The sequence below is a fragment of the Dermacentor silvarum genome, chromosome 4 (genome assembly GCF_013339745.2).
Source record: "Dermacentor silvarum isolate Dsil-2018 chromosome 4, BIME_Dsil_1.4, whole genome shotgun sequence".
NCBI classification, from domain to species: domain Eukaryota; kingdom Metazoa; phylum Arthropoda; class Arachnida; order Ixodida; family Ixodidae; genus Dermacentor; species Dermacentor silvarum.
In genome coordinates, this window is record NC_051157.2 from 17,233,352 (window position 1) to 17,257,561 (window position 24,210).

The 24,210-nt window shown below is 46.3% G+C and overlaps 2 protein-coding genes across 4 annotated transcripts in view; both read left to right on the plus strand.

Moving 5' to 3' along the window:
* LOC119449536 (40S ribosomal protein S3a) overlaps positions 1–24,210 on the plus strand; it is an 81,891-nt gene that overhangs the window by 25,929 nt on the left and 31,752 nt on the right. The window lies entirely within an intron of this gene.
* LOC119449541 (anaphase-promoting complex subunit 10) overlaps positions 1–24,210 on the plus strand; it is an 80,391-nt gene that overhangs the window by 5,290 nt on the left and 50,891 nt on the right. Inside the window, exon 4 of one of the 2 annotated variants that reach the window (XM_037712722.2) lies at positions 1,071–4,946. The exons of the other annotated variant lie outside the window; for it this stretch is intronic. Within the exon in view, the coding sequence (XP_037568650.1) occupies positions 1,071–1,356 (286 nt within the window). The 3' untranslated portion in view covers positions 1,357–4,946. Of the gene's footprint in view, positions 1–1,070; positions 4,947–24,210 lie in introns of those variants that run through there. 2 annotated transcript variants of the gene reach the window in all.

Consider the following 24,210-nt stretch of genomic DNA (forward strand, 5'->3'; position numbering starts at 1 on the left):
ATTTTGCACCAGAGTACACTATCAGCCCTTTCTGCAAGGTGCACTGTCCACACCTAAAGAGCTTTCCTTACACTACGCATCAGATTCAGCAGTGAGAATTTTCTCGTTAGCTACCAAGAGTTTTATCATCAAACAAAACATAAAATCATTTCGTAGTGAAACTTTCGGACTTATCGTGGCATTCACTGAAGTTTGTTCATGCAAAAAATGCCCCAACATGCCACTCGATGCCGCATTGTTTCAGCGCTCTGGTGAACTGGATTACGGAAAATGAAATACTATAGTCCGATACAAGTCAAGAGAAATGCGGCTTTTCCCTGTCAAAGGACCGCCTTCCAGCCAATAGTGTCACTGTGTGAACGTGACGCAACGTCGCGTTTCTGTCGCGCCGCGGTCGCGAAAAAAAAAAATGCGTTCTTCCGGTGCTTACTTTTATCAAAATGGCCGCCTCCGCTGTTCGCATCTACCCATCGGCATCATCAGCGAGATCGTGCTCTCTCAAGCTGACTTTAGTGCCGTTCAGTCATATCGCAAGGTGAATTCTGTGAGAAGCCTCGTTTGTGTGTTGCGAGCAGTGTTTTTAACACACTTAGTAACAACAATCGCTCTGGCATTTCGTCTTCTGTGTCACCGCTCGGCGCCATCGGGAAACGGCTGCAGCTGCAGTTTACTGGAATTCAACTCACTGCTCCAATTGACTATTTAAATAAGCCCTTTCACCTCATGTGTAGTAACAGGCAAATAAAGAATTTGAGCTAAGATTTTATTTTCGCTCAAAATAAATGCGTCCTTCGGAACTACTTATGCGTGCGGTGGCACTCAGAGAGACCTGGCTCCAACAGCACTCCTCGTAGGTGCAAGGCGGTCGGCCGCGACATCACGTTCCTGCAGCGACACTATTGGCTGGAAGGGGGTCCTTTGACGGGGGAAAAGCCACATTTCTCTTGACTTGTATCGAACTATAGCTCCTATTGTACTTGTTAGTTGTTCTCTAACTGTAAGATGAATGCACTTGACCAGCACAAGGACCAGTGTGAAGAATTGTCATTTGCCTTTTCTTCAACATGCAGGATTTCCGTGCGTGTGGGCAGCAGTTTCCACGACCTGCAGGAGTTGGAGGCTGTAGACTTGACGGAGCCCACCGGCTGGGTTCACATTGCTACACGTGACGCAGCTGGCCACCCTGTGCGAACCTTCTTTGTGCAAATTGCTGTACTATCGAATCACCAGAACGGCCGGGACACTCATCTTCGCCAGATCAAGGTGCACTCACCCGTCCAGCAAGCCAATGTCAGCGTCATGCCCAAAGTCAACTTCACTAGTGTCAACTGCTGTGCCTTCAGCTGCATCCGCTGATGCCTCTGTTTAACTAGCCTGCCACTCCACAAAGCAGGACTTTATGTTGTTTAGCACTTAATATGTTCTAACCATTCTAAGATTAGTGTCTTCTTCAATTGTTTCATTCTAAACTGTGCAATTATTTGCTTTTGCTAAAAGAAAATGGCCGAAGATCTGGAAGCAGAGAAAGTGCTTATCAGTTCAATTCTAATTGCACATAAAGGACCCATGACAATTTCTGAATTTGAAAAGGAGTACAAATCTCTTGAATGCCGTCCTGTGCCATGTCAAAAATTTGGTTGCGCAAATGTTCGTCAGTTTCTTAACAAAATCTCTGACACTGTTACTGTCACGCGCAGCCATGCAGGAGAGGATGTAATACAGGCTAGAGTAAAGCAGGCAGTCCAACACATTGACCGAATGGTCAAGCAGCAAAAGCCAAGCACAACAAAAGCTAAAGTCCGGCATGTAATGCACAAACCACCAGTACGAGGGAGGTATGTGCCAAGGGGCACGTATAGGGGCCGAGGAGGTGGCCGCTCCTTTGGTGGAAGAGACCACTCAGCGACAGTCATGCCGTCACAGAAGTTCTGTGAACCTCCAGATTCTCGCACCAAGCCTCCGAGCTCTCCAGATTATCACAATGAAACTGCATCTACTTCAATAACCTCAACTGACACAGCTCAACGCAGGGGCGTGTCAAGGCTCCACTATTCATTACTAAGAAATTCTAGTCTTTACAACAGCACTACAACAAGCTATCCCATCCATGAGGACACGAAACACCATGTTGAAGTTGATGCACTCAATCATTCCCCCCAATGTGTCCAAAATGAGCCGGGTCTTTGTAAACCTCTGTCGGTTTCTCACAATGAAAACTATCAAGAAGTTACAAACATAGCTCAGTGTGAGCATAGTGACGACTCTTCAGGCCAAGCTTCAGGCAGCCAATCAGCTTCTGTACAAAGAAATATAAGTTATGTGCCTTATAACAGCCTTGTTCAGCAGTGGACTGCGCAGAATTGTGTTACCAGCAGCATGCTTCAGCCTGTGTATCCACAGACTTTGCCTGTGCAAGGTGCCAGCATTCCCCCCGGTCAGCCTATCCTGAGGCCTTTGCTGTGTCATCCATTCGTAGCTCCACTGGAGGAAGAAGTCATTGCTTATAATGGTGAACCAAGTGAGCAGGCTATGAGCAGCAGACTCAATCCCAGTGCCGCTGCATACGAGCCAAGATCTACGAGCATACAGGCAAGTGCTGTTCAAGATGAATACGAGTTCACACAAGGAACTGTTGGCCCAGAGTTTGCTGACAACCAAACACAAGTTGCACCCGAGATGATGAGCAAGGGAACATCAACTGTTGATTTAACTGCTGACATTCCACAAGGTTTTGCGACTCGCGTGAGGAGCCTTTTGGAGGAGTATCCCACTGGCCTTGACATTGAAGTGCTAATGAAAATGTGTGAGAAAATAATGGGCAGCAGTGCTTACTTTAAGCAGAATAAGCACCCTCTTGAAATGTTGCCAGATATTTTATCTTCAGTCTCTTCAGTGTGCATTATGCCAGACTCTGGAGGGAGGTTCAAAGTAATGCTTTATAAGAGTGACCAAAAGGAAAAGCAAAATGATGCTCCAGCCCTGCCTGATGATCTCCGATGTGGGTTGTTGTCAATTCTGCTCAAAATTCCTCAAGGCCTCAAAGTTTCAGAGCTGCTAGACTTGTATGAAAGACGTTTTGGTGAGCATCATCACATCAAAACTCACGGCCAATGCACAAGCGACTTCATTCGCAACATACTGTATGCACTTCCCGGCACAGTTGTCAAAAGCCATGGTGATGGGACACGCACCATACAAATGCTCAAAGAGGATCTGCAAAACCCGATACATAATGTCGGGCCATCTATGCCGCTCTTCGATGCTGATGAGTCTGACTCTTCTGTAGTCATGTGTGCTTATCCGGTACAAGAACTACCCCGCTGCTGGACATTTTCTGTTGCTATAGGGGAAGTGTTCTCTCCATCCGAGTTTTACATTTTAATAACAGAAGATGGTGCACTCAGTCGACTAACGGACTTAATGACTGAGCTAGATGCATTTTACTCCAGCGCACCTGCTGATTTTTACTCTGTGAGTTTCACTAATTTGAAGCCAGGCTTCGTTTGTGCTGCTCTGTACACAAACAATGGACAGCCACTCTGGCATCGGGCTGTTGTTCAAAGTGTTCGACTTCATGAAGTGTTTGTGTCCTACATTGACTACGGCACGATAATGCCTGTGAAAGTTGCTGACATCAGGAGGCTCCGATCCGACTTCCTTGAACTTCCTGCACAGGCAATTAGGGCTTCACTTGCAGGTGTAAAGCCGAAAAAACGAACAGGTGTGGCCATCTAAAGCTAAGGAACGCTTCTTGGAGCTAGTACAGATGGGAGAGTGTAGCTGCTCTCTCGTGAGCAAAGAGCAGGACACCTTTGCTGTAGAGCTAGTGATGTCTGATGGCAACATGGAGTACTCTCTTAGTGAGGTTTTGATTTGTGAAGACCTGGCAGTGAGCACAATGGTGAAAGAAGAAATTACAGCTGGAAGTTCTATAGAAACGTGGACTTTCTCTGAGGGTCACACTGCCAACGTGATCATGTGGAATGGGGGACGTTACATGTCTTCTATGGGTATCTCAAAGCTTTTGGGCTGGAAAGATGACGAGGTTTCAAAAAGGCTTTCCAAAAAGGGTATCAGTCTTGTTGGGCCTTTGCTGGAAAAAAAGTGTGACCCAGAGCTTCACCTTGAGGTTTCTCTGAGCGACGGTGTTTTTTATTTCGACAGTGTCCAGTTGTATCACTTGCACAATGTTCCAGACATTCTTGGAATACTGCAGCATCCATCAGAGAATTTGAGAAGCGAGCTGGAGAGTAAGGTGGCAAGTTGTTGTACTCTGTCTGATCAACCCGTGTTCGCAAATGGAGCCAACGAGAGTGATAATTGGCACCTCAGCTACAATGATGAGTCTTCTATGTTTCTGAGCAAGATAACTGATGTCAGCAACTCGCAAGACAGAGTTGACCCTTCTGAATATGTGCAGAAAAGTAGGACTGAAGATGTCACAGACAGCGGCAGCTCCCAGGACATGGAGGACATGGCAGCATTCAGACGAAATCTTGAGAAAAAACTAGCAGAATTGAAGAAGACACGAGCTGCATTAAGGATGGCAGCATACGAGAACCCTGACTCGGTTGCCGCATCTGACCTGCAGTTTATTGAAAGCAAGGTTGACTCCTTCAGCCAGGTGCTGAAAGAGCTGGACTTGAACTCCACCCCGCACGGAGTGGAGGAGCCTTCCAAATTGTCCAGTTCTAACTCATCTAATCATTCTAACAATGTCACAAGGAGTACTGCTGAAAGCGTTGTAGGCAAATTTCAAGACAGCTAATGGAAGCATTAAAGACTTCAAAGCAGAAGTGATGGACTTTACAAATTGTGTGCTACTTTTATTGTGGCAGAGAACTCTTGTTTTTCTTTCTTTTTTAGTGTGTCATCTTCAAATTTAGGTGTTCATAAGTCATTGAACAAATCGTGCTGCATTGTTAATAAATCACTTTACTGTCTGACTTGGTTCTGGTTTACATTTGCTCAGTCACTTGTTGGAGAGCTAAGAGTGTAGAACGTGTAGTTCGTAAGTGTAATTGGTATTATTAAATTGGGCCCCCAGCTGCAACTGCCATCTAGTTATTGTACAATGGGGGGGTATATGAAATACAGTTGAAACTGGCCTGCCACTGTGACTCAGTGGCTATGGGCCTCTACTTGTGCAAGCGCGAGGTTATGGGTTAGATTCCCAGCCATTTTCATTTGACGCAGAGTGCAAGAATGCTTGTGCATTGGTACTTCGTATGGCTCAAAGGCAGAATCCCAGGTGGTCACAAACCGGAGTTTGCCACTATAGTATGTCTTAACCACTGCGTTGCTTTGGAACATATGGATGTGCAAAACAAACATAATTGCAAACAATCACTTTATTATTTGCGTGGTGTTGTAGCCAATGTATTTGTCGAGCCTATGCTGTATTGCTTCTGGTGGCCACAGTTCAAGGTTCGACTATTCATGTACTGGCACTTCATCACCGACTTGCGTGACAACAACCAATTCTCAATTTCCTCCATGTAACCATGTTCTTAATAACATGACAAGAGGAGACGGATTGCAAGCTAGAAATTCTTAGTAACTCCATTAGTGAAAGGATAAATGCAAGCATAAAAAGAATGATGGGCAAATACATGGGCAATATTAATGCCAGACATGCTGTATTAGAAAATGCTACACATACGGAAGGCATGGGGGGACAAGTCGGTCCCATTAAGACCCAAAAACCGTACTCTAGGCCAACCGCAGCTGACGTAAACAGGACGATGAAGGATAGCCAATAACATCGCCATGGCTACTAATAATTGCACAATATGGCAATGGAACTGTCGCAGGTTTCGTAGGAAACTAGGAAACCTGCAACAGTTTGCAGATAATAAAGTTATGGGAACAGTGCCTGACGCAATCTGCCTACAAGAAACCGGATGGACTGCCAAATTATCGGGATATAAAACATTCTGTCAAGGAGACCTGGCCAATATGGATGGAACTAACACAAGCCTGTCGTTGCAACACTGGCCCGACGCAATCTTCCGGTCATCCGACATGATATAGGCATAGAATCCATCGACCACGTTTTCATTGTAATTATATTGGCAAAACACGGAAACAAGAACAGCCTCTTTGTACTAAACATATACAGTAATCCAAAGAAAAAATATAGCTTCGCGAATCTTTTCCGGAATGCACTAGATACAGCAAAAAAAACTTCAATTACTAACGGGAGATTTCAATGCACGCCACCCCGCCTGGGGCTACAAGTTGGAAACGGTGAAGGGAAGACACCTATGGCAGGAGGGTCTTACCCTGATAACCGACACGGCACAACCCACCAGGCTGGGGAACAGCGTGTGTACAGACACAACAGCAGATTTGATATTTGTAAAAACACTAAAGCTGATGCGGGATGGCTAAATCTACAGGAAACCCAGGAAGTGACCATTACATAGTGGCCACCACACTAGTTGCAGGAACAACCAAGCCCAGAGAAGGCAACCAAATTAGAATCACTGAATGGAATTAATTCAGGAAAATAAAGGCTGAACATGAATCCCAAGAAAACAGCAGAAACCCAAAGGACATTGAACATATTGAATCCTGGGTTGAACAGCTGCACAAATGTGTCGACCAGGCAACTAAGACAATACCAGAGGAAGCAGAGATAAAGCAAGCCGACGCCAAGCTCCTACACATGTGGGAAGCGAAACAAGGCCTGCAAAGACGATTGAGCAAACAAAAGCTAAATCGTGACCTATACGAAGACGCATTGCAAGGCTAAATCAGGACATAGAAATTACGCGCACCAACTAACCAGACAAAACTGGTATAGCACGTGTGAAGAAATGGATCTACAGATTGGTCTCGCCAAAACATGGAATGTTCTTAGACATCTAATTGATCCAGATAAGAGCAAGACGACGCAAAAGCACAATCTAAGCAAGATAATCCATAATTACCCTGGTACAGACAAGGAGTTAATTAAAGAAATCCAAGACAATACATAGGATCCAATCCCAAAGAAAATCTAAAGGCATACGCAGGGGCATATAACGAAGCACTCGATCGTCCTTTACCGTGGCAGAGGTACGAGGGGCTATTCAACACCTCCGCACAAAATCTGCTTCGGGCCCAGACGGAGTTACCAACAAGATGCTTCGTAACCTGGACGATCAGTCTATTGAAGCTCTCACAAAATACATGACCATCTGCTGGGAAAGAGGCAAAATTCCGAAACAGTGGAAAACAGCAAAAATCGTAATGATCCCGAAGCCAGGCAAAAAACTACAGCTTGACAACCTCAGACCAATCTCGCTGACCTCGTGCATTGGGAAATTGATGGAACACGTGGTCCTCGACAGATTAAACAGATACATGGAAAACAGAGAAGCCTTTCCACACACAATGGTGGGCTTCCGCCCGAAATTATCGACGCAAGACATAATGCTGAGAATTAAGCACCAAATAATAGACGGAAACGGCTGCTCCCGGATGGATACCAGGGCCATACTGGGACTAGACCTAACCAAGGCCTTTGACAATGTGAAACATGAAGCAATATTGGAAAACCTGGAAAAATTAGGAGTTAGGCGTAAGACGTACGAATACATCAAAGACTTTCTATCTGACAGAAGAGCAATTTTAACAATAGGAGGAGTGGCGTCGGACGAACTAGAGATGGGAAGCAGAGGTACGCCGCAAGGCTCTGTCCTCTCGCCTTTTCTCTTCAATGTCGCCATGATAGGCCTCCCAGAAATACTTAATAACATTGAAGATCTAAATCATAGCCCATACGCCGATGATATTACGCTATGGATAGCGGGAGGCAGTGATGGTCATATTCAGGACACACTGCAAAAGGCGATTGATGCGGTAGAAGCATACGTTGGGTCGAGAGGTCTGGGATGCTCCCCGCAGAAATCCGAGCTCCTGCTATACCAGCCAACGTCAAGAGGGAATAAGGAAACCGAAGTCCCCAATATACAGCTCTTCGCAAACCAAGGACAACCCATACCGCTGGTTACAAGTATAAAGATCCTCGGTATGCGGATTCAGAACAACGGCTACAATATTGAAACCATCCGACAGTTAGAAAGCAATACATATCAGACAACGCGTCTTATTTCGCGCATAGCAAACAAACACCACGGTATGAAAGAAAATAGCTTGATCAGACTAATTCAAACCTTTGTTCTCAGCCGGATCGTCTACGTAGCGCCATTCTTAGACCTTAAAACTGAAGAAAAGAAAAGAATCAACGTCATTATTATTGGATTTGGAGCCGGCACGCTTGCCGACATGCAGCTCACGCCACTGTTGTTTCTGCAGGTTTTCGGTGCTTCCTGGACGGTGATCGCGCATCGACCGCTTGGTGGGTGTGCGGTTAATCCGTGCTATCTGGAGCAATCTTCTGACCCATCATGGCACATATCGACAATCGACGCAAGCTCATCGCTGTACGAAGAACGCTGCAAGACTCACGGGGACGGTTTCTTCGACCATGACGTCGATGGCAGGCTCGTCGACCGTTGTGAACCACGTGACCCGGGACTGGATTATATAGCTGCGCGGCACCTTGACTGCGTGGGATTTGGAGCCGGCACGCTTGCCGACATGCAGCTCACGCCACTGTTGTTTCTGCAGGTTTTCGGTGCTTCCTGGACGGCGATCGCGCATCGACCGCTTGGTGGGTGTGCGGTTAATCCGTGCTATCTGGAGCCATCTTCTGACCCATCATGGCACATATCGACAATCGACGCAAACTCATCGCTGTACGAAGAACGCTGCAAGACTCACGGGGACGGTTTCTTCGACCATGACGTCGATGGCAGGCTCGTCGACCGTTGTGAACCACGTGACCCGGGACTGGATTATATAGCTGCGCGGCACCTTGACTGCGTGGGATTTGGAGCCGGCACGCTTGCCGACATGCAGCTCACGCCACTGTTGTTTCTGCAGGTTTTCGGTGCTTCCTGGACGGCGATCGCGCATCGACCGCTTGGTGGGTGTGCGGTTAATCCGTGCTATCTGGAGCCATCTTCTGACCCATCATGGCACATATCGACAATCGACGCAAACTCATCGCTGTACGAAGAACGCTGCAAGACTCACGGGGACGGTTTCTTCGACCATGACGTCGATGGCAGGCTCGTCGACCGTTGTGAACCACGTGACCCGGGACTGGATTATATAGCTGCGCGGCACCTTGACTGCGTGGGATTTGGAGCCGGCACGCTTGCCGACATGCAGCTCACGCCACTGTTGTTTCTGCAGGTTTTCGGTGCTTCCTGGACTGGCGATCGCGCATCGACCGCTTGGTGGGTGTGCGGTTAATCCGTGCTATCTGGAGCCATCTTCTGATCCATCATGGCACATATCGACAATCGACGCAAACTCATCGCTGTACGAAGAACGCTGCAAGACTCACGGGGACGGTTTCTTCGACCATGACGTCGATGGCAGGCTCGTCGACCGTTGTGAACCACGTGACCCGGGACTGGATTATATAGCTGCGCGGCACCTTGACTGCGTGGGATTTGGAGCCGGCACGCTTGCCGACATGCAGCTCACGCCACTGTTGTTTCTGCAGGTTAGTGCTCTCTACCTAATTGAAACTTCTAAAGCAGTCATGGCGTTGCCGGCTCCTCCCACGCGGGCGAGTGTTGCATGTACAGCGCGAGTACATTGCACTAGACGTGATAGACGTTTTCGTTTCGTTGTGAACCGTGTTTTATGGCTCGTTCTGCTCTTGCTACTTTCCGGCGACATTGAGCTCAACCCTGGGCCTTTCGATAAAGGCGAAATGGATTTCTTGAAGAAATTACAGGATACTATCATGAATAAGTTAGATAACATTGATGCAAGGATAACTAGTCATGATACCAAAATGGCTGAAATGGACAGCAAGCTTGACAAAACCCAAGACCAGATAGGTAATGTTATGAAGCTAGTACAAGAACAAGCAACTGTAATTAGGGATCTAAGTCATCAAGTAAGAATTCTGCAAAAGAAAAATGCAGACCTCGAAAACAGAAGCCGTAGATTGAACCTCGTGTTTTACGGGATAGATGACAATGATCGGTCCGAAACGTGGGAACAAGCTGAATCCTTGGTTAAGGGTATCTGCACTACTAATTTGGGAATCGAACTGCAGTCGGTTCAGAGGGCCCATCGGGTTGGTCGCTTTCATGAAGGAAAGAAAAGACCTATAATTGTAAATTTTTCATCCGATAAAGAAAAAATGGCCGTTTTGAAAAATGCAAGCAAGTTCAAGGGCTCCTCTTACAGTGTAGAACAGGACTTTTCATTCGAAACTCGAGCAGTGCGAAAGAAACTTTGGGAATACGGAAAAGTAAAGAAGGCAGATAAGAAAAACCAGGTTAAGTTGAAGGCCGATAAGCTGATCATAAATGGCAGAGCGTTTACATGGGACGATGAGAAGGAAGAAGTTGTTGCCCTGTCAAAACGGTGACATACAAATCATATTTGCTTTGTTCATCGTGATTTAGTTATTGCGGTGGTAAATTGCCGTAGTATAGTCAACAAGATAGATGAGTTTGCTGGATTGGTTGAGTCATTAAAGGCAGATATAGTGTTTGGTACTGAATCCTGGCTTAACCCATCCATCACTGATAGCGAGGTGTTCCCCTGCAACTATACTGCTTATCGCAACGACAGGCCGGGTCATGGCGGTGGTGTTTTTCTATTAGTTCATTCGTCCCTTTCGTCTTCGATGCTGAACATCGGTCACGACTCGGTCGAGTCGGTTTGGTGCACAGTTACACTAGCTAACAATCTTTCTTTGTCACTGGAGCGTTTTATCGACCACCAAGTACGGATTTCTGTGTTTTGCAAATGCTGTACGATATCGTTTCGGAGGCATCTGGCCAAATAATATTGCTCGCCGGTGATTTTAATTTGCCCGACTTAAAGTGGGATAACGGCACATGCGAGTTAATGAAGGCTAGCCGTACCAATCTAGAAATGAAGAACCTGGCTGATAGTTTCGGCTTTTTTCAGTATGTCCTTGAACCCACTCGAATAAATAGTACCCTGGATCTTCTCTTTTGTAATTCGCCAAATTTAGTAGGTAATGTCGATATCATTCCAGGTATTAGTGATCATCGGGTTGTGGTTGCAGGGATTAAAACGAAAGTACAGCGCACAAAAAGGCGCATTAGTAGAAGAGTTTTCTTCTTTGAAAAGGGCGATTATTCATCAATTTCTGATAAACTTCTTGATTTTCTTCCTGTTTTTGAATGCTTTGCGGAAGAACACGAAGTAGAATATTTGTGGAGCACATTTAGAAAAAAGTTGTTAGATCTTACAGAGAAGTTCATACCTAGTATTGAATCGGCTAGGCTCCAAAAGCGTAAAAAACCATGGATCACCTTTCGTGTATTGAAGCTAGTTAAAAAACGAAGGCATGAGTTTCAAAGATATAAAAGAACAAATACACATGCGCATTTTAAAAGGCTACAAGAATTAACACGCGAATACAAAAGCCTGTCGAAAAAAGCAAAAGAACAGTATCTTAAACGATTAAATGACAAAATGAAAACAAATCCTAAACCGTTCTGGCAGTATTTGAAGGGATGTGGGTCTGATCCTGTTGGAATAAATGAAATTATTTACAATGAACGCACTCTTTCTGACGATGCAGAAAAAGCGACATGCCTAAACAGATATTTCCAATCAGTCTTTCTTTCTCAATCTGCATGCAGCCCACAATCATCAAATAGCAACGTTCCTCTTATGCAACCAATCGAACTTAGCATTAGCGGCATTGAATCCCTGCTAAAGAACCTTGATGAAAGTAAGGCTATCGGTCCTGATGGAATCTCTCCAAGAATTTTAAAACAGTGTGCTCATGCCATCTCGCTTTACCTTTATTTAATTTTCCACAAGTCGTTAACTACTGGTCAGATGCCACAGGACTGGAAAATAGCAAATGTAGTCCCAATTCCCAAAGGAGGCTCTAAAAAAGAAGTTACTAATTATAGACCCATCTCACTTATTTCTATCTCATGCAAGGTCATGGAACACATAATATACAAGGCTATCATGAAACATCTAATGGACAACGCAGTGCTTACGAACAGACAACACGGATTTCGCAAGGGGTTTTCATGTACGACACAACTGATTGAATTTTATGATGACCTAGCTTCTGTAGTTGATTTGGGTGGGCAAATAGACTGTATATTTCTAGACTTCCGCAAGGCATTTGATACTGTTTGCCATTCTTTACTACTTCATAAACTCCGAATGTTAAATATAGATTCCAGTGTTCTTAGCTGGATAGAAAACTATTTGTCAAATCGCCGTCAACGTGTTGTCTTGAATGGTACTAATTCAGATTATCTTGAGGTCACATCAGGCGTCCCGCAAGGATCTGTCCTGGGGCCTCTTCTTTTTCTCATATATATTAATGACATTAACTTAGGTATTGACTCTAACATGCGGCTCTTCGCGGATGACTGTATTGTGTATAGAAAAATTGATAATGAAAATGATGTTCTCAAACTGCAGGCCGACCTAGAACGTATTTGCGAATGGTGCTCTAAGTGGAAAATGAATTTGAATGCGGGTAAGTGCGTCCATGTGCGGTTTACTAAGAAGAAAAATGTAATCGATGCCAGCTACTATCTTATGAATAATATTTTAAGCAAGAAATTCACGACTAAATATTTGGGCGTGATGCTGTCGGGCGACTGCTCTTGGCGGGCACATGTGGACTATGTGGTTGGCAAAGCGGCAGTTGCTTTGAATTACATTCAAAGAAATTTAAAATGTGCGAACTCTAACCTTAGAAGCACGGCATACCTAACTTGTATAATACCTATTTTGGAATATGCTTGTACCCTTTGGGACCCATCACAGATATGTCTCATAAATAAACTAGAGAAAATACAAAACAGAGCAGCCAGGTTCGTCTTGGGTAGGTACGGGAGGAGGTACAGCTGCACGGCAATGAAAAAAGAGCTCAATTGGGAATCGCTATCGTCTCGCCGAAAGAAACTGCGGCTAAAACTTATGTATGAAATCTATCATAACAAAACTGGAATTGATAGGGAAATGTACCTAAAACCGCCAAACTATATGTTTGCACGCACTGACCACCAGTGCAAAATTAGAGAATACCAAGCTAGGACGGGCCTGTATGCCAATTCCTTTTTTGTTAAAACTATTGCTCAGTGGAATCGGCTGTCATGTGAACAGGTGTGCAGTGTTAATCAAGATGTATTTTTTTCATGTTTGTAACCCCCCTGCTGTAACGCTTTCGGGCTAAGCGGGGATATGTCTGAATAAAGAATAAAGAAATTATCAGGAAAACCTACAAGCAAGCTCTGGGGATCCCGGTCTCCACTTCGAATGAACGTTTTGAAGCGCTGGGGCTCCATTGAAGAATTGATAGAAGCTCACAGAACTGCCCAGATGGAGAGGCTCTCCAAAAGTCAAACTGGAAGACATATTCTGGAATCACTGAACATCAACTATGAACCCAGAACTGACATCAAAACAGATATACCTGCGGACATTAGGAGACACCTATACATCCCCCCGTTACCCAAACACATGCATCCTTCGCACAACGAAGAACGAAGAAAAGAAAGAGCTAAAGCATTAGGAAGCAGGTTTGATAATTCTAAAGATGTGCTTTATGTAGACGCAGCCGACTACGAACATCAAGATGCCATGGCAGTGGCAGTAGTCAATAATCGAGGACATGCAATTGCGTCAGCCACAATCCTAATAACAACGCCAGAGGTAGGCGAAGAGGTCGCCATTGCACCAGCAATGACATCTTCTCCCAAATATAAAATTATAATAAGTGATTCCAAGACCGCCATATTAAATTACGCTAAAGGACGCATCTCGCCAAAGGCGCAAAAATCCTCCAGGCTGGTTTCCACGGAGACCGAGTTAGGGGAATACAAATCATCTGGGCACCAGCCCACTCTGGCCTGCCAGGCAACATGAATGCGCATGACGCGGCTCGAGGTTTCGCAAACCGAGACGACGTCACCAACACCAACACGGACGCATTCGCAATCCGCCGGTCGGGCAGAGATAGGCTGGTTTCCTTTAGGGAAATCATTGATCATTACAGACTAGCCAGGGCTAGATATCCGGCAGCACATTGTTCATTAAACAAGTGGCAATCAGTGGCTTGGCGGCTAATACAAACCAACACTTTTCCCAACCCCATTGCCTTCAGTCACTATCACCCAGATGTATACACAGACATATGTAAGCATTGCAACAACCGAGCAGATCTTCAACACATAATCTGGGCATGCCCAAAGAAACAATATAACAATAACTGTTCAAAACCACAACAAGCCAGTTTAACAATAAGAAATGAGGAGCGATGGGAGGCCGTGTTGCTCAGCTCGGACCCGGATGTTCAAGCGAGAGTAGTCCAAATGGCTGAAGATGCCGCCGCGGCTCAGGGGCTGCCGGCCGCCGTCTAAAGGGGGGACGGGGGAGGCTTGTAGTCATTACCCCCTCCTCTAACCAAATTTTGGACAAAATAAAGTTATTTCTCTCTCTCTCTCCACGCCGGACGCCGATGTAGTTTTATGTCGTTACCTGTGGTAGATGTGGTGAGAGGCTGACCGTCCTCCACGTCCTGCTGGAGTGTCGGGAAGCCGAAACGGAGAGAAGAAAACATTTTCCTGTAGCATACCGCTATCATATCCCTCTTCATCCCATGATGTTTATTGGTGAAGAACCACTTTTTAACGCCAAAGCAATCCTCGGCTTTTTGAACGATGTTGTGCTACATGTTATTAGCCCAATCAGTTCGTAGCGCATCCTCTCTCTAGAGGATGCCGCTGTGATAGTTTTTTATAGCACATGCCTCCAGGCCCTTGTGGTTCAAGGGCTCTGTTTAGGCAGTAGTGCCTCCTGCCAATTACTGCATCTTAAATATTTTAAATATAGTATTCTTCTTTCTCAATGCATTCTTCATTTCATAGTACACCTCATTAGTCATCGCCATTATTTTAGTACATTTATATTTTACGCACTTTACAGCGATAAATTTTAGGCCCCTTTACAGTCACGTTTCATCTACTTCTCAGAATTCATCGCTCCACTGCACAGTCACAAACACTGGCATGGCGCTCTTTGGCCATAACTGGCCCTTGCGCCATAAAACACCACACATCATCATCAGTCTCGATGCCATCCATGACAGAGTCGCAGGAGCCACATTCTCGATCGATCACGTTCGGAGATAGCACTCTCATTGAGCGTTGATTGGCGAGGCTCAGCGCCAGTGGATGTGATGAAAGAAATTCGCGAGTGGTCAAGCTCCTATCGGCCGCATTTTTCACCTTGAGTAGCAATCAAGCGTGTCGACGGGATGCGCCTGATGTGTCGAGCTGTAATTCACGCAAAAGTACATCTCAATGTGATCGATCTAGAATACGTCTCCAGAGGAGCGTTATATCACCTCATGGGCGAGACATAAATCTCGCAATTCGCGGACGCAACCGTGCGGTGGCAAGGCAAAGCAATGCACATGTTGCCGTATTATATTCGTTTGCCAAATCACCTTGAAAAACGGACTGAGGCGACAGTGCCTGCAACGAATGTATGAATCATGCTAGTTCCTCGGTCAATCTGATCTGCTGGGACCAATGCGTCCTCAGAAGCTGTGACCTGCACTCCTTGTTAGCCGATTAGGAAGCTCAGCTCCTTCCGATTATCAGATGCTGAGACAGGTCTTTCTTACTGCGTACAATTTGCTACAAAGTTCGCCGCATAATTCTTTGTTCATCAGTTCGCAAGGGCGCGTGTCCTCAAGCCACATAACGTTTCAGTGACGGCACGCAGTTATAACTTGGACAACGTCATCGGGGGCAACAAAAAAAAAAAAGGATAACGTAAAACAAAGGTACTTTCGCTTCGATGCGACACGTTTGCAGTGCTTGGAAAAAGCCGTTCAGCATGATTCGTTTATTGCACTTTGTTTAGTATTTAACTAATGCGTGAATCAGCAAATAAATGCTTATCAATATTCCCATGTGTCAGTGTGACAAGTAGCGCGCACGCTGCGCATCGAGAGTGGTGGGACGGTGGTCTCGATAATTGGAATACTGCAGATCTGATACATTCGCTTTGCTATACTTCCTCCAAAACATTTCAAGTGGACACTATAGATGGACACACATTTTCAAAACGCACTTGCTCGCCATTTCTATTGAAAGCGAGGAGTGCAACCCGGTTTCGCCCAGAAACTTTCTTTTCTTTTTGGTCGGAATGAGTGCACTCCGACCGGTGTGCCGCCACGGAGTTTGCCGCCGGCGGGGTTGAAGAACACATACGTGCAGAGCGGCGGATGGTGTGCGGCCGGTGTGGGCAGCGTAGGCGACGCATCGAGCGCCCGGGGCAACTCATGCCGCGGGGGACGTTTCATCGGCGCCAGGAGCGAGGGCGAGGGAAATCCCGCGCGTAGCCTGCAGGATCGATGCATCGATCTGCTCTTTCCTCGCGGGCCGGACCGGGGCTCCCACAAGGAATCTGCATGCCAACGAAGAACGGGGTTTCACTCCCGTGGGATATTTGCGCCTCCGCTGACTCCGCGCCGCCTGCCTGGCGGGTCACCCCCAAGGGACGCGCCGCCGCCGCGTACTGGGCGCACGCGTGCCGCCTTGTGTCCGAGCCGCGGCTGCGTGCCGGCGCGCGCACCTTTTGCGCGCGGACGCGCCCCGGGCGCCATCGGGGCCGGGGTAGCCCCACGGGAGGACCGCGACGGGCAAGACGCCGCGGCGCGCAGACGTGCTCGCTGCCAGCAGTCGTCGATGGCGAGCACACTCGGGAAGCCCTGTCTTGTTGCGCTGACGAATGAAGGCGGCGGAGGCGGCGAATGTATATTGGGTCTCGCAATCAGGGCGCACAGACAAGTGCTCCTTCTGTATGCATAACAAAGTGGCACTACATTGTTTATTATTATTATTATTATTTCGCCACTCTTGATCACCAACTAACCTAATAAGTAAGACCACACGGCATATCGAGGGCCGAAAGTTCACCACGTATTGCGAGCTTTAGGTGAAAATAATTAATACGGGTATGTCACAAACGTCGCAACAGGTACACATGGAACGACGTTATTTTACGTATTGCTTAAGATACATACATCTAAGAAAATTCATAAATACGATTTTTCTATGTACGTTAAACATTTTGCAAGAGTACAGAAACTTATTTCTTCTATAACTTACGCAAATGACAGGATCTTCATCAAAAACAAAACGCACCACCCTAATCAAAGACTTAAGCAAGAAATTCAGGCATAATGCCGAACGCAAGGTCCATGAACGAAGAAATTGTTAAATATGAGTCTCCGCTGAGTACATTTCACTCTAACGGAACGTAACCTAACGTATAATGACGTTTTATGAGTATGTGTCCGAGGACCGTTCTTACGCTAGAACGCTAGTACTGCTCTTAAGATACGGTTGCCAGCCAATCATGACACTGGACATATTATTAACGCCAGACGGTCAATAGCAAGCAGGTACGAACGAAAAGCTTTGCGACGTTGGCCCGAGTTTCGTACGAAAGCAGTTTAGACAACCTTGAAGCACCGCTAGCCATACGACCCCAGTTCCACTTAAATTGCAACGTGAAACATTTTTTCTCCCCAGAAACGGCCTGATGCAGCATTTAGGTCTACTTTGAACGCGAAGCTTTTGTGACAGTTGTGTGTGGCTGTTATCGAAGATCAAGTCCATGCTGCTTCGATTTTCATGGGGTTGACCACTGGACGATGCCGCAGGGGGCATGGCTTGACCACATTTTTCCCTTGACTAGTCGGTTGTCTCTTTGCTTAAGTTGGGAGCAAAAAACCCCTAACGGACGAATTTGTCCTGAAGAGCGGTGGCATAGTTTGATATATTGCGTGAATACCTTGACATGTCGAGCGTGAATGTTGCGAACTTGTGAGGCGCGCAGCGAGGTTTATCAATTACATAAAAGCAAGGTGACGCAAAACCGGCCGAGGGCAGCGCATACGAGATGATGGATAGAATGCATCAGGAGCTTCAATAACGACACGAGTGCACCTAAGACGTAGACAATAGGGATTTCTGCACGAAAGTGAAACATGGTGAATGTTTGCACCTTGAAAGGAAGAAGCGGTGTGGATGTCTATCAGTGAGCTGAAGTTTTACTGTGTCCATTGCGAGTGATGAAATTATGCTAGGCGTGCGGCTATGCGTGGCATTTGCGACAGGCCAAAGTTAAAGGTAAATATTCGATGAGTTCCGCAAAGGAGGTAAATCTTGACATGGCTGACAAACGTTACGCTTTGATTGTGTAGATAGCTGCGGCAAGAATAACCGTTCAGGGCGACTTGAGCGGCGTCGGGCGAACTCAAGCGTTAGCTGGTTGGTAATGTATAGAGGTCACCGACATAGTATACTGCAAAGCAACTTACCATTTATTCTTCAATTTTCTTCCACCATTCGTCGTTTTCGGAGATGTGCGTCAAGTAAAACGAAAGGCCTAACCGATGACTTATTCATTGATCATGTATAGTGACGTTTGTGACCATCTCCCGCTATGACGACAATGCAGCGGTTGCATGTAGCTCGAAAAGGTAGAACCAGTCCTCCACGGGCGCATCGCCTGCTGATACTGCATATACTTGGGGATGTCCAAAGCTCCCGATGATAGCCGAGGTAGAAGCAAATGAAATGTGGCGGGGTCATGGTGCGAGGACGCGTGTCACCCTCTCCGCAACAGAGGCTGCCTAGATCCAATGCCTCGACAAGCACCGGCAAGTGACATCCCTATCCTACCTCTACCATATCGGAGCGAAGAGACCGCGTTACCTTTACGTCACAACTCCCATCTGCTCATTTTCCTTTTCTCTCTTTTTTGCTCGTTTGTCTCTCTTCTCTTGCTGCGCGGTGCATTTCCAGAGGCGGCTTTGCGCGCTCTGCGTTTCATAACGTTATTCGCGCTGCTTCTGGCAGTTTGTGCGCTGCAGGAGCAATGCCTCTGATGCGGAAGCGACCAGCGTGTGATGTTACACTGCAGGCTAGGACAGAGGTTTCTCCGAGAAAGGAGTGCGCCTGGACTTTTGTTTGAATTTTCTGCTGTGTTCGTGGCTGTGTGGTAGATCTGTGCACATCATACTGTCGCTGTACAGAGCTCTGTTTCTGGGCTTTTTACTTTACAGTCTGCCTGTGTTAGCGAATATACGCAATTCGAATAATAGCACACTCGAGAGTTTACAAAGCCAGGCAGTGCGCAAGTGTCAAGGATTACCTCGGTCGTGCAACAAACATGACTACATCCACAACTCGCTGAGTAACTCGCTCACAAAGATCAACTACTCAAATGAAGACGAAACTCGGTAACTGTTACTTACGTGGCACGCGACTATAACGGCAGTGCCAAGCACATATTTTGTTGCGTGCCGTGGATGATAAGAAAAAAGAAAAAAAAGAAAGAGAAAGCTTTGGAGGAATAATTCTTTTTATATCTCAGGAACACTGTTGGCACTTCTCAATGTTGATGATTACATTTTTCAAATTCTAGTAACGTCCTCGGGCGCGCCAGGACGTATGTTCAAAGCAAAATGCAAAATGCCCTCTCCGGCTCCGGTATCACCAACTCAGTGTCACTACCGCACTGTCCGGCATAAACGTCACAGCTAGCAAAGCATGCGCAGCAAGACAGAAAAAAGGAATGAATGCACAGTCAATGAAAAGCAGGATTTATCATTCCGTTCTTGACATCTGATGCGAACAAGATGCGGACAGCCCCGCATACTCGCTCTTCGCTGCTGCCGTTCCTGCTTGGCATGGAAGGTGCGCTTTCCTGCGGGCGGAAAAAGAACAAGTAAAAAAGAAAAGAAGAAAAGAAAGTCAGGGAGAGGAAGACAAACGGGCAGAGAGCGAGAGGACACATCGACATCGGCGGCGTCGAAAGCGCGCGCGCTTGGCGCGTGGTACGCGGCGTTTCCACACAGCGCCGCACACCGCGACTGGCAAGCGTGCCACATTAAGCGGCGGACGGGGAGCGCGGGACGCGCGCGCCCGCATAAAAAAGACCGTTGCGAACCCCCTTTCCCCCACGGCCCACCTCCACCCGAGCAGCCCAGCCCTCGACCGCAATGCACTTCGCCGGAGCTGATAATACATTCCGGCTGCGGAGCTTTCCTCCGTCCATTTCATTTCTGAAAAAGCTTTCGGGCTCACACACGCAATGAGAAAGGAACAGCGCGGCCGGGCATTGTCGGGTGGACGCTCTCGCCTGGGCCGCGTTTTGAGCCTTGCCTCGCACCTCTCTCCTGGTGCTCTCTCTCTCTCTCTTGGTGTTCCCCTTTCTCTATTTATTCCGCCCTGTAACTCCTTTTCTTTTCCGGCAGCCTCTGTTTCCACTGTCACGGAATCGGCAGTAATAGGCTCATAACTTAGATTCAATGTGCAGTATAATTTTTCTCTCTTTCAATTCGGCGAAAGAAAAAAAAATTAGTTCCAGTTGCACAGCTCAGAAGCGAAGAGAAAGCAGAGTTGCTTTTACTCTCCCTCTCTCTCTCTCTTTTTTTTCTTTCTCGCTCAGATTTTAATTTCGCTGCCGTGGCCCCCCGCATCCTCAAGGTAGCGAAGAAAAATTGCTCGCCACAAATCGTCCTCTGTTATTCGCCGGAAAGACAAGGTATTTGTTCCTTCCCGCACCGCGGACGCAATCAGAACGCGGGAGAATAATACGGAAGGCGCGAAGCCGCAGAATTTGCGTATATCGAGCGTCATTTTTTGCTCGTTCGATTTAAAGGTGCAAACCTACTCAGTGAAATTTTCTACGGAGGCCTAGGAAGAGAAAGAAAAAGTCACAACAATAAGCGGGCTGCTAACGCGCGCAGGTTCTTCCATACCTCGCGTTCCTCACATTTTCGATGGTTGCGGCGGTCCTGCGCTGCCCACGAGTGACAGGACTGAGAGCGAACTACAGGACTTTCAAACATAAATACCAACAAAAGTTTACAATGTTCTCGCTTTTAGCTGATTAAACCGAACGTGTTGAGCATGTTGCGAGTCTGCTTGTTGTGTTGCAAGAGCAGTGACCGTTCTACGCTTCCTACTGACAAGAACCAATGGCTAAGCAGATGTGGGACCTGGCTCGTCGATACGAGCACTCTCGGTGCTTATATGGAGCGGCTTTTATTATTTGTTTCCACGTTGTCGGCACGATCAGAGAGTGCCGTCATACCGTTATAGTATGCGCAACTGTATCGTAATATAGTGTAGATTATGGGGAACTTTCATAAGTTCTTTCAGTTGCTCAAGTAAAAAAGAAAAAATAGTTCTTATACTCGCACATTAATCATATATGATGGCGTCCTGGTAGCCAATTTAAATCCCTGTAGTGGTATCAGTGACTTCATGTCCTAAATCTTTCTTCTACTGATGTATGCTGCAGCGCAAAGAAAAGAAGAATGTGTTGCAGTCGTGACCGCTGGTAAACAAACCACAGTTTTTTTTTCTCTATTGTTTCGGTATTATTTACTGTAACGTCACCACATTATTACAGTGCAAAAAGAGTTTAAAATGTCATCTACCTATATGTGCTGGCATGCAAGTTTCGTCAGGGTTATTGCCTATACAATGGAACTTTCCTGTCTCCGTGTCTACATACATATTGCCTTCAACAACTATCCCTGCAGTTGTATAGCGATCCCGCACGTTCAACGCTGAGTTTTTCTATTTGACTGTCTCCGCAAACAATTTAGAACGTGTGATCTCAGTTGGGTGGTAACTTTATATGCAAAATACATAGACTCGCCAAAGTAAGTCTTGCAAAAATGCTTTCTGTCATTTTTTCCTACACGACTTCATGCTTGGTATCACTGACCGCTGACAGTAAATCACGTTCATGTCCAACTTAACGCACATATCTCATTTCTATAATAACCAGAGCTCACGTTAAATTTGTGTACGTAAGCGTTCTTCGTGCAAATTCTGAAAAAAAAAAAAGTGATGCTAGTGTCACTTCTTTACAAGTATGCCGACAAAGATTTCACCTTGTGGTGCGTTGTTTGCTCTTGCTTTTTTGTTTATTTCCTACTAACGTCATTTTATTAACAGCGACTGCAGTATCGATACTTCAGGCTCCGCTAACTGCATGTTTCAATATTTTTTTAATTGCTGTTTCGTTTCTTACCCTGTGTGTTAAAATATACCTACATTACCTGCCACTTCATACGACAACGTTTATTCCCACTTATATGTCCTGCGCAATTATTTCTTTTTTGTTTCATTTCCGCAGTTTCCAAGTTATCGCTTCCAGTATTTTCTTTTCATTGAATAATGAGGACGTTTTCAGCGCCTGCAAAAGGTTGGTTGGTTCCCTCTACGGTAGCCGGATGGCCTTAGAAGTTGGCTTCTTCTGCAAAAGGGTAAGCTTGCAACGAAGTATCCTTTCAAAGTAATCTAGTGGGGAACTTTTCAAATATGATTTCATTCTGGTATTCCAATTCTCGGTTTTACAGTGAATAGCTCTTAATGGCCACACACCTTGCGGACATTCTTGGACACTTATTTGTACTGGTAGCAGAGTATTTAGTTTTACGGCGACTAGCAGTTAATGGCAGTTTACACGGGACCAATATGGGGACGCACACTCGGCAGCGCTGTGTGTATGTCATTTCATTTTCATTTCATTTCATTTATTTACCCTAAGGGCCCAGAATCGGTTATTAGTCTACGTAGTGTGTCCAGTGTTTTCGAGCTATTAAATAGTTCCGTTTCCAAAAATGCCGTACCAACAAGCCCAAGACACACTGCGACAAAGGCTCTAAGCCACTTCCCGTTCACAACAATATGTCCACAGCAAGAAATGACCATCATTATATTGCCATTAAGACAACGAAGAAGCTCATTTGATAAGGAATCTCTTTCAAAATCTTGTAGATTCAGTTTAAATTTAAGGCCTGTCAAATTTACTTAGCACACGCCACCCGACTCTTCGCTGTGCCACAGTGCGCGAGGCCTCAAACCATCAAACAACCAACAAACGAGATGAAAGTAGTTACGCGGTACACTTGCTGCTGTTGGCTGCCTACGATACGCAGCTCCTGAAAGCTGTGTGCATCTCCCCAAATTTTTTATTCTTTTCTGTGAGGCTTTATTATGGACGCAATAGCCAGATAAACTACACGCCCATATCACGGAAAAATACGAAACCGAACCAAGTTGTCAACATAGAAGTAACTGTCTTAGCGAAACTTCAGTGACGGGAAGATGTTTGGTTATCAAAGAAGTAAGCTGAAAATGATTTAACCAGTCAGGTAAAAATAATTAAGGTAATCAGCCCATGAGGAGAGTCAGGGGGAAGGAAGCTTGGTACAAGTGCGAAGGCTCCAGCAGCGTAGGGCTGGTAAATATGTAAATTGCAGAAAAGGTGGGATATTTTTGTTAAAATGTTGTCAGGTGCAGGTAGGCCTGTGGAAGTTTTAATGAGGATCCTGATGGGCGGTGCCTACAAGGGCGCTATAATTAAAGGAGTTACAGCACAGTCAATGAAAGCAAATAAGTATACAAAGAGCGCTTGGAAATTGCTTTACTAGAACGAAAATAAAGTTAAACTATATGCGTCTCAATGCTCTGGAGATGCAGCTTGCCTTCTTTTCCATTAATTATGCGCCGTGCTTCTTCAAAGACCTCTCCCTTTTCATTCAATTTACAAATCTTCGCTCACTGTAGGGTGTACGCTTGCGGGTGAATCCCAGTCTCGTGAGCCTCCAGTGTTTTCAGTGAAGTCTCTTCGCTACACATCCTAAGGTGTGTCCCGAAGGATGTAGCAGGTGCAACGTGACGACAGCTCACGTGTTAGGAAAGCATGTCTTTCTCCGTTTTTCCCCCCGCAGCGATCGCCACGGGCTTTCCAAAAATACTGCGAGCTCGGTGCGAAGCATGCTTTTGTCACTCCCACCGCCGGCTTTCCGCGCACGCCCCGACTGCAAAGAGCAGCCGGGAGTGGTGGCGTCTGTGTGCCCCTCCGGCCGTCGGGATGAGCCTTACTTCGCCGCCTCCTCTCCCTTTTCCCGTTCGGGCCAGCCGAGCGACGTGCGCTGCATTCGTGCACGCCTATACTTGGCCCACACTGCGCGGAGCACGCCTGGGTGTGTCCCCCCTGCGGCCGAATCCCAGAGGTGGTCAGCGCGCGCGCGCACGCACACACAAAGCAGAGGGACGACGAGATGCGCCG